The 14,788-nt window shown below is 22.7% G+C and overlaps 4 protein-coding genes across 4 annotated transcripts; all 4 read left to right on the plus strand. All coding sequences in view use genetic code 6, as the record gives it.

Moving 5' to 3' along the window:
* Positions 1 to 540: 540 nt before the first annotated feature.
* On the plus strand, positions 541 to 2,737 carry TTHERM_000827129 (C2 domain protein; the record flags this gene model as incomplete). The annotated part of the gene is made up of 7 exons (XM_012797794.1): positions 541 to 759; positions 913 to 1,325; positions 1,490 to 1,700; positions 1,754 to 2,032; positions 2,093 to 2,224; positions 2,280 to 2,381; positions 2,441 to 2,737. The coding sequence occupies 7 exons, from the start codon at positions 541 to 543 to the stop codon at positions 2,735 to 2,737; spliced, it is 1,653 nt and encodes a 550-aa protein (XP_012653248.1).
* Positions 2,738 to 4,155: 1,418 nt separating this feature from the next.
* Positions 4,156 to 5,229, plus strand: TTHERM_00827130 (VTA1-like protein; the record flags this gene model as incomplete). Its single annotated transcript, XM_001031359.3, has 3 exons — positions 4,156 to 4,564; positions 4,623 to 4,730; positions 4,787 to 5,229. The coding sequence occupies 3 exons, from the start codon at positions 4,156 to 4,158 to the stop codon at positions 5,227 to 5,229; spliced, it is 960 nt and encodes a 319-aa protein (XP_001031359.2).
* Positions 5,230 to 6,270: 1,041 nt separating this feature from the next.
* Positions 6,271 to 9,458, plus strand: TTHERM_00827140 (hypothetical protein; the record flags this gene model as incomplete). Its single annotated transcript, XM_001031360.2, has 8 exons — positions 6,271 to 6,583; positions 6,685 to 7,514; positions 7,652 to 8,119; positions 8,419 to 8,503; positions 8,565 to 8,624; positions 8,830 to 9,065; positions 9,142 to 9,230; positions 9,314 to 9,458. The coding sequence occupies 8 exons, from the start codon at positions 6,271 to 6,273 to the stop codon at positions 9,456 to 9,458; spliced, it is 2,226 nt and encodes a 741-aa protein (XP_001031360.2).
* Positions 9,459 to 10,311: 853 nt separating this feature from the next.
* TTHERM_00827150 (hypothetical protein) lies at positions 10,312 to 14,542 on the plus strand (the record flags this gene model as incomplete). Its single annotated transcript, XM_001031361.1, has 5 exons — positions 10,312 to 10,438; positions 10,506 to 10,703; positions 10,842 to 10,936; positions 11,137 to 11,861; positions 12,034 to 14,542. 5 exons carry the CDS (start codon positions 10,312 to 10,314, stop codon positions 14,540 to 14,542), a joined length of 3,654 nt encoding a protein of 1,217 aa, XP_001031361.1.
* Positions 14,543 to 14,788: the final 246 nt, after the last annotated feature.

Consider the following 14,788-nt stretch of genomic DNA (forward strand, 5'->3'; position numbering starts at 1 on the left):
ATTAAAAGCTCTAGTTTAAAAAAGTATTTATCAGCTTATTTAAATATTGTAAAGAATTAAAAAAATTTAAAAAATGATAAATTTTTTTAATAAATAGCAATTATATTTAGTTCATACTATTGCTAAAGTTAATAGACTAAATATCCTTTTAAATAATAACTTGTAAGAAACAAATAAAAATTATGATTATTGTTAATAGACTAATTTATTTTCATGTATAATTATTTATTAATCAGTGATTTTGTTTTTTGAATAGGTTTCTATGAATGAATTTCTTTTTTATTTTTTAATGGACAAAAGATTATTTGGATCTAAATAAAAATAAATAAAAAATATGCTTATAAATTATTTCAACTAAAGAAACCAATAGTTCATTATACATGCTTAGAAATTTAAGACTTTTGGAGATAACAAAAAAAAAATCAGCTCAAATACCAGTTATAATGCAAATCAAATTGAGATAAATTGACTTTATTTAGAGTTAAGAAGAATAAGAATATCATACAATAAAATTAAAAAGTTATTAAAGGATTGCTAGAAATGGCATAAAGTTTGAATTTGAATACTTCAAAGCAGAGTTATGTAATACCAGAGGATGTAATTACAGACACTTAGAGACTTGGTGTGATGAAAGGATATACTCACATGCAGTCAGATAACTAGATAGCCTTACAAGTTTTATACAAGTTTTAGAATTTTAATATCTATCCCTATACAAAAGTAGAAGAAGATACTTTATTAAGTGCCTTAGATAAAATGGTAAGGTTATATTTCATAAAAAAATTCTGAATAGCTAGCTCAGTTCGATTAAATAAATAAATTTTAGAAGATTTTTAAGCCATTTTAAAAATTTCAGAATACACAAAATAAATTTCTACTTTATTATTAAAATATAATAAATTAATACAAAAGGTAGGTGATTAATTTGACAGAGAAGTAGCCAGACAATTATTTGAACAATGTAATCCTGACTATAGAAATCGTATTCAAATAGAAGACTTCATTAGAGCTAGTTTTGATGCTCTTAAAATTTTACAAGAGAGAATTTTTAAATCTAAATAGGAAGTTGCAGAAAGAAATAAAGAACTCAAGCAAATAGAAAATCTAATATTGCAAAATGATGATTAATAAAATTTGAATTAATTTGGAATAGATAACAATAGTCATTTGAAGATAGATGTTATTGAAGCCTGCGATCTTTATCACTAAGGCAATCCTAATGAGCTGCCTTATGTAATGTTAAAGTGTGGAGGAAAAAACCATAAAACTACAGTGCCTTTCATAAAAGATTAAGTTAATCCAAAGTGGAATCAATAATTTGATTTGTAATATCTTTCTTAAGTTAATTATTAACTCCAAATTTTATTAATTTTTAATAACGAATGAATGCACTCATAAATTAATTAATTATACTGACTTTAAATTTTTAGTGTTTGTTTGGAAAATTAAATGATTTACTTATTTATTTATTAATAATGGAATTAAATAGTCCAATTTTTATGGGAAGTGAGGAGCTTTATGTTGAAATCTTAAGCTTTGATACAGTGTAAAACATAAATTATTTGATAGGTTAAGTAGTTATCCCGGTTAATGGTTTAAGAGATTAACTAAAATCTGATAAATGGCATCCAATTTACGATGTAAATAATATCCTCACAAGAGGAAGAATAAGGCTAACCTTACATTGGATTCATAATAAAGTAATGTTACTGCAACAATTAAATATAATTAGCTTATTATTTTTATTTATTAGCAATTATATTTAGAGAATATGGCTTAAAGTCTATAATCACACATAGATCAAGTGTAAGCTGAAATCATAGATTATGAGTATGATACAAAGGTTATATAATCATATTTAAATGGAAATCCTATAGTTTATAGTGGCCAAACATTTTAAAGGAGAGAAACTGTATAAAATATGGTAGCAAATGCTTCTACTCCATCATATCTTAAATAAACTCTCATACTTTCATTTGTTTTATTGTTCTGTGCTACTTTACAGTCTTTGAATAGACCTCCCTTTGTCGATGTAATTAATTAATAAATAAAATATTACTTTTAAAAAAATGTCTTAATTAATATTTTAAAGATTATGATTGGCTTATTTATTCTAATTGGATTCTTTATCAATTTCTTCGAAAGAGTTTACTTTTAAGTCGTCTTAGCCATCTTACTCTTCTCATTCTTATCTGATGTTGTGTGGCTTGGATACAACTTCGAAGTATGGATTATTTTTAAAATAATTATTTTATTTATTTAAAATTTATCTTAATTAGAGTTGGTGGAGTAATTAAGGACAGTAAGATGTTTATTCTGAATCTGCTCATGTTGTACTAAGATTTGCTTTAATATTCATTATTTTTACTCTTGGAGTCAAGGTAAATATTCATTTAATAGAAAAATAAAATTTAATTAATTTTAATTTAAAAAAATTAAGATTGCTCTTGGAATTTATTTATATCAAACTCTAGACTTATTCTTGCATATGAATTAACACTTTATTTTTTCATTTGGAGAGTATCAATTTGTAATACGTGGGCAACTAGAAACAGTTAAAAGTGCTCCTAACGAGAACCCATTCTTCGATCACATTAACACTATAGGCATGAAATAAAATACTACATACTTAAAAGGAAGGTTGAGCACAACTTAAAAGAACATAACTGAAACAAGAGTAAACAATTAACTTGTAAACTCATAGGCAAACTACTAAACTCAACCTGGTAAATTTTGAAACTTTTAATAGACCTGAATGAAAGGATATCAATAATATTTAGTAAATGTGCTAACTAATTTTTAACAATATATTACAAACGAATTATAAATTAACCAATTCGTTTAGAATTTAGTATCCTTTAATAGTTATTTTTATTTATTTCTTATAATCTAAAATAAAATGAATTTTATAACAAAGATAAATTAATTTTTGTGGTGTAAATTTTGTAAAATTGTTTATATTTATATTAAGTCTTACTTTGTTACTACAACTTAGAATATATTACTAATTTTAAATATCTTTTTTTAAACATAAAATATCTAAATTTTTCCTTATTAATTTAAATTTCTATTAATACATTTAAAATAAAAAAAATGAATGTATAATTTGACACTAATTTCATAGCATAAATTGAGCATAAGTTGCTTATTACTAATTTTAAAATTAAAAATTATTTAACTGCTAAATTGCAGATAAAAAAACAAACAAATATAATCATTTATTAATGAGAAACATGAATTTATGCATTTATATATACTATTATTATAAAATAATGATTATGTAGTTTTCAAGTAAAAAAATGAATAATTAAAAATAGTTATTTCATGAAATAAAATCTTTTAACAAGTAATTCAGTAATTTGTTTTTGAAAGCCAAACTTGTCATAAATTATATTTTGCTTAAGTTTGAGAGATAAATAAATAAATGAAAAAGAGTTATTTCTAATGTTATAAAATTAAATCTTTTAATTATTAAAAGAATCAAAACAGAAATAAAGATAAATAAAAAGTAAATGATGAAAGTAAATATTTTAATTAAAAACTTCATTCATTAAGTTATTTAGCTAAATTATTTATTTATTTCTTAGATTTATACTATTTCTACTAATAAAAACAAAGAAAGAGTAATTAAAAATAAAAAATATTAATGAAAATTCTTTGCATATTTTGATAAAGTTAAAAGAAAACTATTTTGAAGTATTTGTAATCTTAGTCAAATATTTTGAAAAAATTGTTTTTTATAATAAATTTTAAATCCAAAAGGCCTATTTAAATGAATGATTGTTGTTAATTTTTGAAAATAAATAATAATTGCTATACAATACAGAAAATAATTTAAGTTCGTAGAAATAGATAAATTTTTAATTTTTAAATTAAATATCATATTCTATCAAATTGATCTTAAAAGGAATAGAATGAATATTTGAATATATTTGGTATTTTTTTTCTGATTATAGATCTAATGTGAATTTGTATGATTAAATTATTAGGATATTTGCTTTATATTGACTTTTATTTGTATATAATATACCTTATTTTTTTTAGTGAGAAATCAATTATTTATTTATTATTGATATTATTAGAAAAGGAAAAAAGAAACAAAAATTATATTAAATTAGAAATAATATTTTCAAGAGCATTTAATTTATATAGCAAATGGATAAAGAAGTACTATTTATCAAACCCTTTTTAATCTATTCTTAAGAAGTTTAGCAAACCAATTTAGTTTTAGCTTATTACCTCAAGTTCTACGCTTATAAGAAAGCAGGTACTATATGCGCTAAGTATTAGGGATAAGCTGATACTTCATATGTTTAAGATATGATGAACGAATGGAATACTGACTTAGAATAGATGAAATAATAATTAGGTTCTACTCTCTAAAATACTCAATAAAATAAGTAATAAATAGTCGATTACACATTAAGAATATTTGCAAAGTGTGATCATGATGAAAGAAATGGATAATTCACTAAATAAACTTAGTAAGATTTTACTATGATTAGCAGATATCTTGAAATGTTAGCAGTTTTTGGTCCATTAGATAATGACTTAAATTAGAAAAGTAAAATTTTTTACAATTAGTTAAAAGAAACAATATTGTTATTATGAAAAATCACTAGGAATTTATGCAAAATCCAAAGCAGTAGAAATCAAGAAAAAATTAGACAATCCTTAATAATATCCTGCAAGCAACTAATAAAATAATTAAAGTCAAGCACCTTAATAATGTATTTAATTTGTTTATTTATTTAAAGAAATCTTATTTTTAATTTAATTAAAATAGATTAACCAAACAATAGCAGCAGCAATAATAATAATAATAATTACTTTGGAAATACAGGAAACTAAGATAATAATTAGAATAACAATATGGTGAGACAAAGTGTTTTTAATAATATTCCTTAAATTATTAACATGAACAACTTGAAGCAGACAGCAAATAATTTTAATGATATTAATATTGCAGCATAACCTTAAGCTCCTCCATAAAGCAGTAATAATTAAAATAAAGGAAATGGTATGTTTACTGCTCCCACAAAATACGTATAATTTGCTAATCCATATTTGAATTAGAGTGTAGGTTTTAATATTCCTATGCAAGAAGGATCAGCTAAAATCATAGACCTTTGCTAAAAAGCAATCTCTGAACTCGATTTTAATTAATTTAGTAATGCTAAAGAAGCTCTCAAGCTAGCACTTACTACAGCATAGAATATTAAAAATTGAAATTAAATTTTGATTTTAATTGTTGTTAAATATAAATTTATAACTTTAATAATCAAATAAATATTTTTCTTTAAATTAAATTTTAAATTCTTAATAAAAATAAATAACCAATTTCTTAAAAACTATCATTTTAAAAATTTCATCTTTAGTTAGAATTTTATGTAGTTGATAGTTATTTTCATTAAAATTTTCATAGTTTATTTGAATAAGTTTAAAAAATATTATTTTATAAATATAATTTTTAATCAAAATTGAAAATTGGAAAGATTAATGTTGAAATTAATTAAATGATTATTTATAAATACGAATAATTTAAATTATTAAAAGAGTTAAAAATAAGAATCATCAGTCAACTTAAAATTATACTATAATTCACTAGCTAAAATAATTTTGAAAAATATTATTCATCTGTTTATTTATATAAAATGATTCATATGTAAAATTGTGTTAGATATGTTCCAATTAATATTCTTACTATAATAATTTTTAAACAAAACCTAATTTTTTAGCATATTTAATGAAGATCTTAAGGTTTTTTTCAAAATTTTTTAATTAGATTACAGATATTTTATCAAATAATATCATTTAGAAGTTATTATAACTTTACTTATTTATCTTATCATAGCTGGAAATAATTTTTAGATGTTATTAAATTTAAAAGTGTTAATTTTGACCTTAATAGCTCGAACTGAAAAGAGTTTTTTTATCTGACTTATTTATGGTACTATTAATCGCTATTTTTAGTACTAGAGAGCAACTCAAAAATTTAAATAGGGATACTGTTATATTTAATAAGATTTAAAGATATAGTGGATTTCATGGTGTTGATGAAAGCTATTAAAATTTTAATTGAATATAACCAAAAATTTTATACATTAAAGTTACTAAAGTTTTATCATTCAAATAATTTACTTAGATTTACATTTAATCGTACAATATTTTAATTTATAAATTCAATCAATACCGATTAATTAATCACTTAATAATTTAATTTTTTGATAAGATTGCAAAAATTAATAACTAATTTAGTTCGAATTATAAATGAATTAAGTCAATTAAAATATGGATATTCAATTAAATCATTACAAGAAAGATCCAGAATTATAGGAAATACCAAACAAAAAAATTCATAATTTGCCTCAGTGTTAGGGCGAAGATAATAATGATTTTAATTATGAAGAATAACAAATTGAGGATGTTGAGAATGAAAGCCAATAAAAAATAGAAAAGGCTTATGAGGTAATTACTAAAATGAATAGTGTCATAGAAAATGAAGATATTTATAAAAACCCTGCGAAAGCTATTTAAAGCATTGATTGTTTAAATCAAGAACAATAGGATTATTTGATTTAAAGTATGTCTTTTTTTTTGGATAGAGTTCTTTATAAATTCTGTTTTTAGAAAAGGTTTTTTATATTTTCTATATCATTCATTATTTTAAAATATACTCAAAAGCTGTTAAGAATCTAGATGATATGATGATTGAGTTACATAATGCGATAATTAAATATGGAATGTAAGAAAATGTGGTGTCTTAGCTAAGAAAGAGTTTGCAAACAGGAAATGTTCTTTTGTATTAGCTAAGATCAATAATTTCTGCTTATTTGCAAAGACCAAATATATTAGAATAATAAGTTCCTGTTGAAAGATTAGGGGAAAAGCAGAATCTAGTTGAAAATGTAAATAAGCCAAATGAAGAAAATAAAGAAGAGTAAAAAGAAATAAATATAACTGAAAAATAAGAAGATAAAACAATTGATGATTAGTTTTTAGTCAATATTAAAAATAGAGATTAAATAAATATTATAACTTTATAAGTAGGGGCAAAGGTTTTAAACACATATTTTGAAGAGATAAAAAATATTTGCATCTCTATTTAAGCTCCTAAACTCAAAAAAAAATTGCAAAGCTATATTAATGACCATAAGATAGTTTAAGCCAAACTAAACACAATTACAGAATTCCTTCCGTATGCAGTTATTTTTGATAAAAATGATATTTTTGCTCTCGATTAAGAGAATCACTACATATGGAAAATATTAAAGTAGCACATTGAATATGTGTAACTTGCTCCATAGGAGGAATTACAAAAACAATTCAAAGCAATTGTGAAAGCAGTACTATTAGGAAATGCTATGGCAGCCAAGGGTGCAGAGAGAAAATCTAAACTAGGTTAATGGTTTTAAAGAAATCTAAGTGCTGTTTATTATCTTTGTTGTCCTTAAACTTCTTAGAGAAAGGCACACATCTTCTTCTCAAATCCTGATTAGTAAACAGCAATTAGTGTAAATCATTTTTATTTATTTAATTGAATTTTCATTAATTAAATATAGAAAAAAAAAATTAATACAACTTATATTGTAATTTATACAAACAATTTTTATAAATCATTTATATATGTTTTATTTGTATCTTTTAAAAGGTTTGGAATATGATGGAAAAGAGTGTAGTTTACTAAGCTTTAAAAATCGTCCTCCCTTCAATAAAATACAATAAAAAAATATACATTGAAAGAGATAACCTAAGATACACAAAAGAACTCATTTTAGAAGAAATGAAGAATCAAACTTTAAATTCCCTTTTTAATCCCTTTGCTGACAAAAAAATTGTAGATAGTTCATGCCAATAAAATTAGGACTCCTATTATGACTAGTTATTTAAAAAAGATTTAGTTAATAAAGTCAAAGTTAGAATTCTATCCTCCAAAAAGCTAGTTAGACCTCCACCAAAAGAAGATAAAAAATATAAAGATATAAAGTGGCACGAGAAACTAGTTATTCACATTCACGGAGGTGGTTTTGTGGCTATGGGAACTCGTTCTCATTAGATTTATTCAAGAAAATGGGTAAATTTTTTAGGTGTTCCTATTTTTTCTATTGATTATTCCAAAGTAATTTATTGTTTTTTAAAAATTTTATAAATACTTTTAAAAATAATTAATTAATTTCCAATAAATCCTTACAAATTTAAAATTTAATCTAAAAAATAATTATCAATCCATAAATGAATTTTATCTAAAATTTTTCTTTCTATATGGCCATCATTTAAAGTATTAATAATAATTTATGCTTAACTTAATTTGAAATTTAAGATTACATTTCAATGGATACAATTAAAAATCAAATTGAATTAAAAATAACAATTTAAATGATTATAATTTTTATTTGAGTATTTTTTTTTAATATTAAGGCTCCTGAACACCCTTATCCTGAAGGCTTAGATGACTGCTTTTAAGCTTATTAATGGATAGTAAATAACGTCTCTAAATATTTCAGTAAATTTAAAATTATTTTTCAAAAAATAAGTTTTCTTAAAATATAATAAAATATTAATAGACATCATTCCAAACAAAATAATTGTTGTTGGAGACTCAGCTGGTGGTAATCTGACAATAGGTAAATTAATATCAAATTATTTTTATAATAATTTATAAATAACAATATGTTTTTTTGTAGCTTATTTTAAAAATAAATTTAAAAAGAAAGTCCTAAATTTATTACAAAATTTTGAAAAATAAAAAAATTGGTTTTTAATTAAATTGATTAATTATTTAGCCTAATAAAATATAAATTTATTTACATTTATTTTAATAAATTGAAGCACTCACTTAACTATGTATTAAGTATAATGTAAGAATTCCAGATGGAATTGTTCCAATTTATCCAGCACTCAGCTTAAATTTAAAGAAGTTCACTCCAAGCTATTTGATTTCTTTGGATGATCAAATTCTTCCTCATATGTTCCTTAAAATGTGTTTACAAGCTTATGTCAATAAAGATGATGGATTTGATGCATCTACTGATCCTTTTCTATCTCCTACTTGTGTTTCTGACGAAGTACACAATTTTTTGATATAATTGTTTTTTCTTATTTGAATTGATAAAAATTCTATTAACTGAATTTAATTTTTAGATAATTAAAAAATTCCCACCAGTGAGATTGTAAATTGGAAACAAAGATCCTCTTCACGACGAAAGCTATAGATTTTTGCATAAATTAATGTAATTTTTATATTTTTAATTACACAATTGCACATTTGTATTTGTGAGGTACTATTTATTAATAATTATAAATTTAATAAAAGAAATAATGGAAAAGATGTAAAGATGATAGTTTATTTAGATATGCCTCATGGGTATTTGAATTATGATGCTCCCGGAGGTATGAAATATGCTAAAAAATGTGTAGACGACGCAGCTAATGCCTTAGAAGAGTTTTTGAAAAAATGAATAACCATAAAATAAAATAAAAAATTAATTTGTCAACAATAATATAATGTATTAAATAATTAGAGTTAATTAAAAAGTATTAATTTATTTATATTCTTTAAAAAATTATTTTTCTCATTTACAATTACATTTTACTTTATTGGATTTTAAATTATTTTCAGAGGAAAATAATTTTGTTACTTTATTTTGTTTGTAATATTTACAAAGTCTATTTAATTATTTATAGTACTATTTTAATGGTTGAAATAAGATTTACCAGCATGGAGAAAATAAATCAATTAATGGTTTATATTTGAGAAAATAAACAATAACTTCAATTTTTTTTTAATTAATTTAATCAAATCAAACAAAAAAAATCCAAGATTAAATGTAAACTAGTCTTTTTTAATATAACATCTAATTTATTGTAAATAAATTATTGTCATAGATTTCTCTATTTTTTTTTTGAAAACATGTTTTGATATCATTTTTTTTAAAAAATTCAAAAATTTTGTTTGGTAAAAAATACAAAATCTAAAGAGTAAATTAAATAAAATATTGAGGATTTAGTTACTAAATAAAAATAAATTAGGAAATGAAATTTACCCATCATAAATACTTATAGGGAAATCAATGTACTTATTTACATTTTAAAATTAATCTATTGAAGTTCCCTGCTTGAAAAAAAAGTAAGATCTACAAGTCATTTTTTGAAATAAGTAAATAGATTTTGCCTTAGAAAATAATATTTAAACAAATTTCTAATTATTACTGCTATATTTATAAAGTATAATTAGTCATATAAAAAGTTAGAGTAATAAAGATTATTGAAAATTAAAGAAATCATCTCTTTCTTTTTTTCATACTGAGTAATATGAGTGGTCAAGCTAAAGCGCAGAATGCTATGCAATTAGATGACGATGATTCAAACGAAAATAAATAAGTTAATATAAACGCAACATAGGTACCTGATTTCTATATGGATTTTAGTAGGTATTAAGGTACGAATTAAGATATCATCATTCTGCATCAACATTTTAATAAATTTTTATAATAAATAACTAACAGGCACAGTTAATCCAAAAACCGTCTAAAACTTAAAAAGATAATTTGAATTAGATCCTAATATTTGCCTCATTAAAACTTTAGCACCTTAAGACAAAAAAAATGATGACAGCTTTTCAAGTAAAGAAGAAAATGAGCTTCAAGACTTAACATAAACTACAATTAAAACACAATTTTTAATGAACCGGTTTAACGTAAAAGGTAAAAAAATAAGCTTTATATAAGCAAAAAAAATGTTTTCTCTGCAAGTACAATCAATAGGAGATTTGGATATTCTTGCATTTAACTCTTCTTAAATTATTGTAAATACAATTAATTATTTAAAATTATAATAAATAGATCAAAGTTATCTTGGAACCGCTATAACAAAGGACTCTCTTGATAGCTACTTCTACAATATGAATAAAAGAACAATAATTGCTAAACATTTTAAAGTAAAATAATTATACATAATATTTATTATAAATGTTACTTTATATGGCTGTTTTAAATTTCTAGAACAAGCAATGAAAAGAAAATTAATAATTTTAGAAAAAAAACAAACTACTTACTTATGGCCACAATTGATTTCTATTTAACCAATCATTTCCATTCATTTAAAAAAATAAATTATATTAATATAATTTAATTATAGGATTAATCAGATTCTTACTAAGTAGAAAAAGACTCTTTTGTTAATTGGAGCAAGTACAATTAAATCTTGAATCATTTAAATGAAGTCAAATAAGTAAAAAATTTTGATTTTAAAGAATTGAGCAAAAAGTACGAACCAAAAGAAGATTTAGAGGATGGTTACGTTTTGAATTCTGATGGTGAAAAAGTTTAAAAAGTACATAAGAAAAAGAGTTTATTACCTTGGTAAAAAGAAATAAACCTTTTGAATTAAACAGTTATAAATGATATGTACTAAAAACTAAGTAAAAAAGATGAGGAATAGATGGAGATAGAAGAAAAATTTAGATTAAACAAAACATTTGATTTTGGGAGAGATTAAATATATCAATAAAAAAAAAATAATGAAACTAACCAAGAAAAGTATTAAGAAGACATTTTTAGTAAATTGCCTTAAGACATTGATACTATACATTAGTATTTAGTTGAGTATATTGATTTAACTGGTGAAGCAAATAGATAACCTTAAAATTTAGTGGAATTAAAAGAAGAAATAAAATCACCTTTAGGATTATGTGATATTTAAAATAACACACAATATTTTAATATTGAGTTTGTAAATGCTATTTACAAAGATTACATCGAAACCTTTTCTACTGTCTTTGAAAGAGAAAACAAAATTTAAATTAGTCTTTCCAACTGTTAAAAAGAGATTTCTCCTATCTCCAGACAGATTATCTTATTAGAGTATTTTTTAAGATAAATTTATTTTTATTTATGTTAATTTATTTCAAATAGATAATAATTTACTTTAATTGAAGTTTTTCTTAGCCTTTTAATTAAATTTGTTTTGAATTCATAAATTATCTTACAAAATTGTTAATTATTTAAATGATATTCATCTTATTAATTTTAATAGGCAAAATGCGAGAATAGAAAATTAAGATTAAATAGAAATGATAAAAGATTTTGAAAATTAAATTAATTTAGAAGAAATAAGAGATGAAGATATTTTTAATATTGTTAGCGGTAGGGTAGATTAATAGGGACTCTTATAGTTGGTGTAATAGTTTGAATAATATTAAAGTAAATCATCTAAATATAAGTTAATCGAAGTGAACGAAAATGCTAAAATAGAAACAGAAAAAATGCTCAATTAAATAAGAGCCAAATTCATTAAGAAAGGAAAAGAAGATAAAGATTCATAAGCCTGTTTTTTCAACAAAGAAGAAAAAACCATTTAAATTTAGAAGGATAAGAGTGATCCTGATAGTGATAATGTATCAGTTTGCTCTTATTTAAATAAGTCTTAGAGGAGCCAAGATAAAAATTAGAAAGGTGGTTGTACTCCTAGTTCGAGCACAAGAGTAAGTATAGTTGGTTTTAACAGTAGAAAATAGTCAGCTTCTTTAACGCCTATAAAAAAGGCTGAATCTATTAGAAAATCTATAGTTCAAGGACTTAACCCAAGAAATTCTATCACAAATAGATCTTCGATTTCTCCTGGCTTTAATAATAGAAAAAGCTCAAGTTAGTTATCTAATTCTTAAAGTTTCTAGAACTAAACTCAAATTAGAAAGGATTCTCAAGCTTAAAAATTCGAAAGAGAAGAGTTAGCTTCTGTTTAATCTTTAGACTCTGAAATAAAAGAATAGTAAGAGGATACTGATGAAAATGCTTAATAAAATGAAGAGTACAACAAAATGATTAGTGAATTAGATGCTATTGAGACTGAGCATAACTAATTGCTCAAAGCTATTATTTCAGTTTAAATTTCTCCTAAAATAAATCCAATTTTGAAAGAAATTAAAGATCTAAGAGTTCTAAAAAAGTATATTCTAAATTCATAAGATATTAATGAGGCAATTTAACTGACAAAAGAGTTAAATTCATAGATCTGCTCAAAGTTGAAAGAAGTAATTACTGTACTTTTTGACGATTAGTCCGTTAGTTTTGAGTAAGGTTTAGAAAATTTAATGTAAAGCTTAAATAAAATCAATAAAAAAGAAAATACAATAGACTAGGCTAAGTTGAAGATTATTTTCTCTCTTTTGAATTAGTTTAGAATATCTTTAGAAGATAATAAATTTGATATTAACTCAATATAAAAACAGAATAATGATCCTGACTACCAATTTAAAAAAATTTAGGAAGCCTTGGACAAGTATTAAAATAAAAAAAACATGACTTAGTCAGAGAGAAGTAAGATAGAAAGCTAAAATAAGCTTCTCGACTTCTCAAAAATTAGTTTCTACAATTATAAGAAGAAAAAAACATTAAATAATTCCTCGATTTCTTCATCCTCCTCTTCATCTTAATTATCATCTGTTAACAACCTCACAAAGGATAACTCTAAAAAAGTACTTAAAAATAAAAAAGTTGAATCTAAAAAAGAATAAGTAAATAATAAAACTGATTAAACCGCTAAGGATAATATGAATTTTTCTTTTGAAAAATATATTAATTAGTGTACAGCTCCAAGAGTAAAAATAGGATTAGAAGCTACCAGTAGTTTAGCTTCTCTCAATACTGGAGCAAATACTCATAAAAGTAACTCTACTGCATCTAAAACGTTTTCTTTACTAAAAGTAAAGTCCTTTACATCTTTAGCTAAATCTCCCTCTAATTTTTCATAAATTTCTACTCTATCTCCTTTACCTTTAAATCAAGACAGTCCATTTTTAAAACCTGATTTAGAGCAAATACATGAACTTGATTTAAATGCAAAATAATCAGAAGTTACTGTATAAATTTAACAAAAATAACCCAATTCACCAAAAAAGAATTTGTGGAACTAAGCAAAAGCCAACATTCTAAAAAATTTAGAGGCTAGTTAATAAAACAATAATCCTGAAAAAAAGAAAAATGTAACTTTTACTTGGTAGTAGCTAATAAAAGAGCAAAAATTAAAGCAGTAGCAGTAGTAAGAATCCTAAGACAAAAATGAGATTAATTTATAAAATAAGAAATAAAAAGTCTTACAAGTAATATAAAACCATGAATAAATTATAACCGATACATTAAATTCTTCAAGGAATAACTCAAGCAGCAGAAAGGATCTTTCATATTAAAAAGAAATAAAGTCTGTGTCGAGTTTGGATTAGAGAAAATAGCATTCAAAGCCATTTTTATCAGCTAAAAAGCCTTTAGTAAATAATTTTTCACCTGTAGGAAGAGTAGTAAGTACTAACTAAAACGCAGCATTTTAAACTCCCCTCAGAAATAACACAATATTGAAAGAAGTTTAATCTGAATCTAAGTTACTAAACAAGTCATCTAGCATTTTTGAATATAAAGCAAAAGAAAATAGAAAAACTTTTATGGATATGACAAGAAAAGATTTATACACAAGATCTCAAAAATCAGTTGATAAAGTAGAAAAGTATTTTGAAAAATTCATTTCTAAATCAAAAGAGATAACTGCTTGAATAATAAAAAAATCTAAATGATAATTAAAGAGAAATCTTATTTTCAACGAAAAATCAGTTTTAAATTAATTTAACTAAAACATTAAATATAATTATTAAAAATGCACATAAATAAATATATTAAAATTAACACATTAATTAAATTTATATTAATTTTATTTAAATATAACTACTGTAATTAACTTCTTTGTAAATAAAATAATATATTCTTATTTCTAAACTCACTCACCTCACTCATTTATTGAA

Source organism: Tetrahymena thermophila, assembly GCF_000189635.1.
Source record: "Tetrahymena thermophila SB210 genomic scaffold scf_8254637, whole genome shotgun sequence".
Taxonomy (NCBI): domain Eukaryota; phylum Ciliophora; class Oligohymenophorea; order Hymenostomatida; family Tetrahymenidae; genus Tetrahymena; species Tetrahymena thermophila.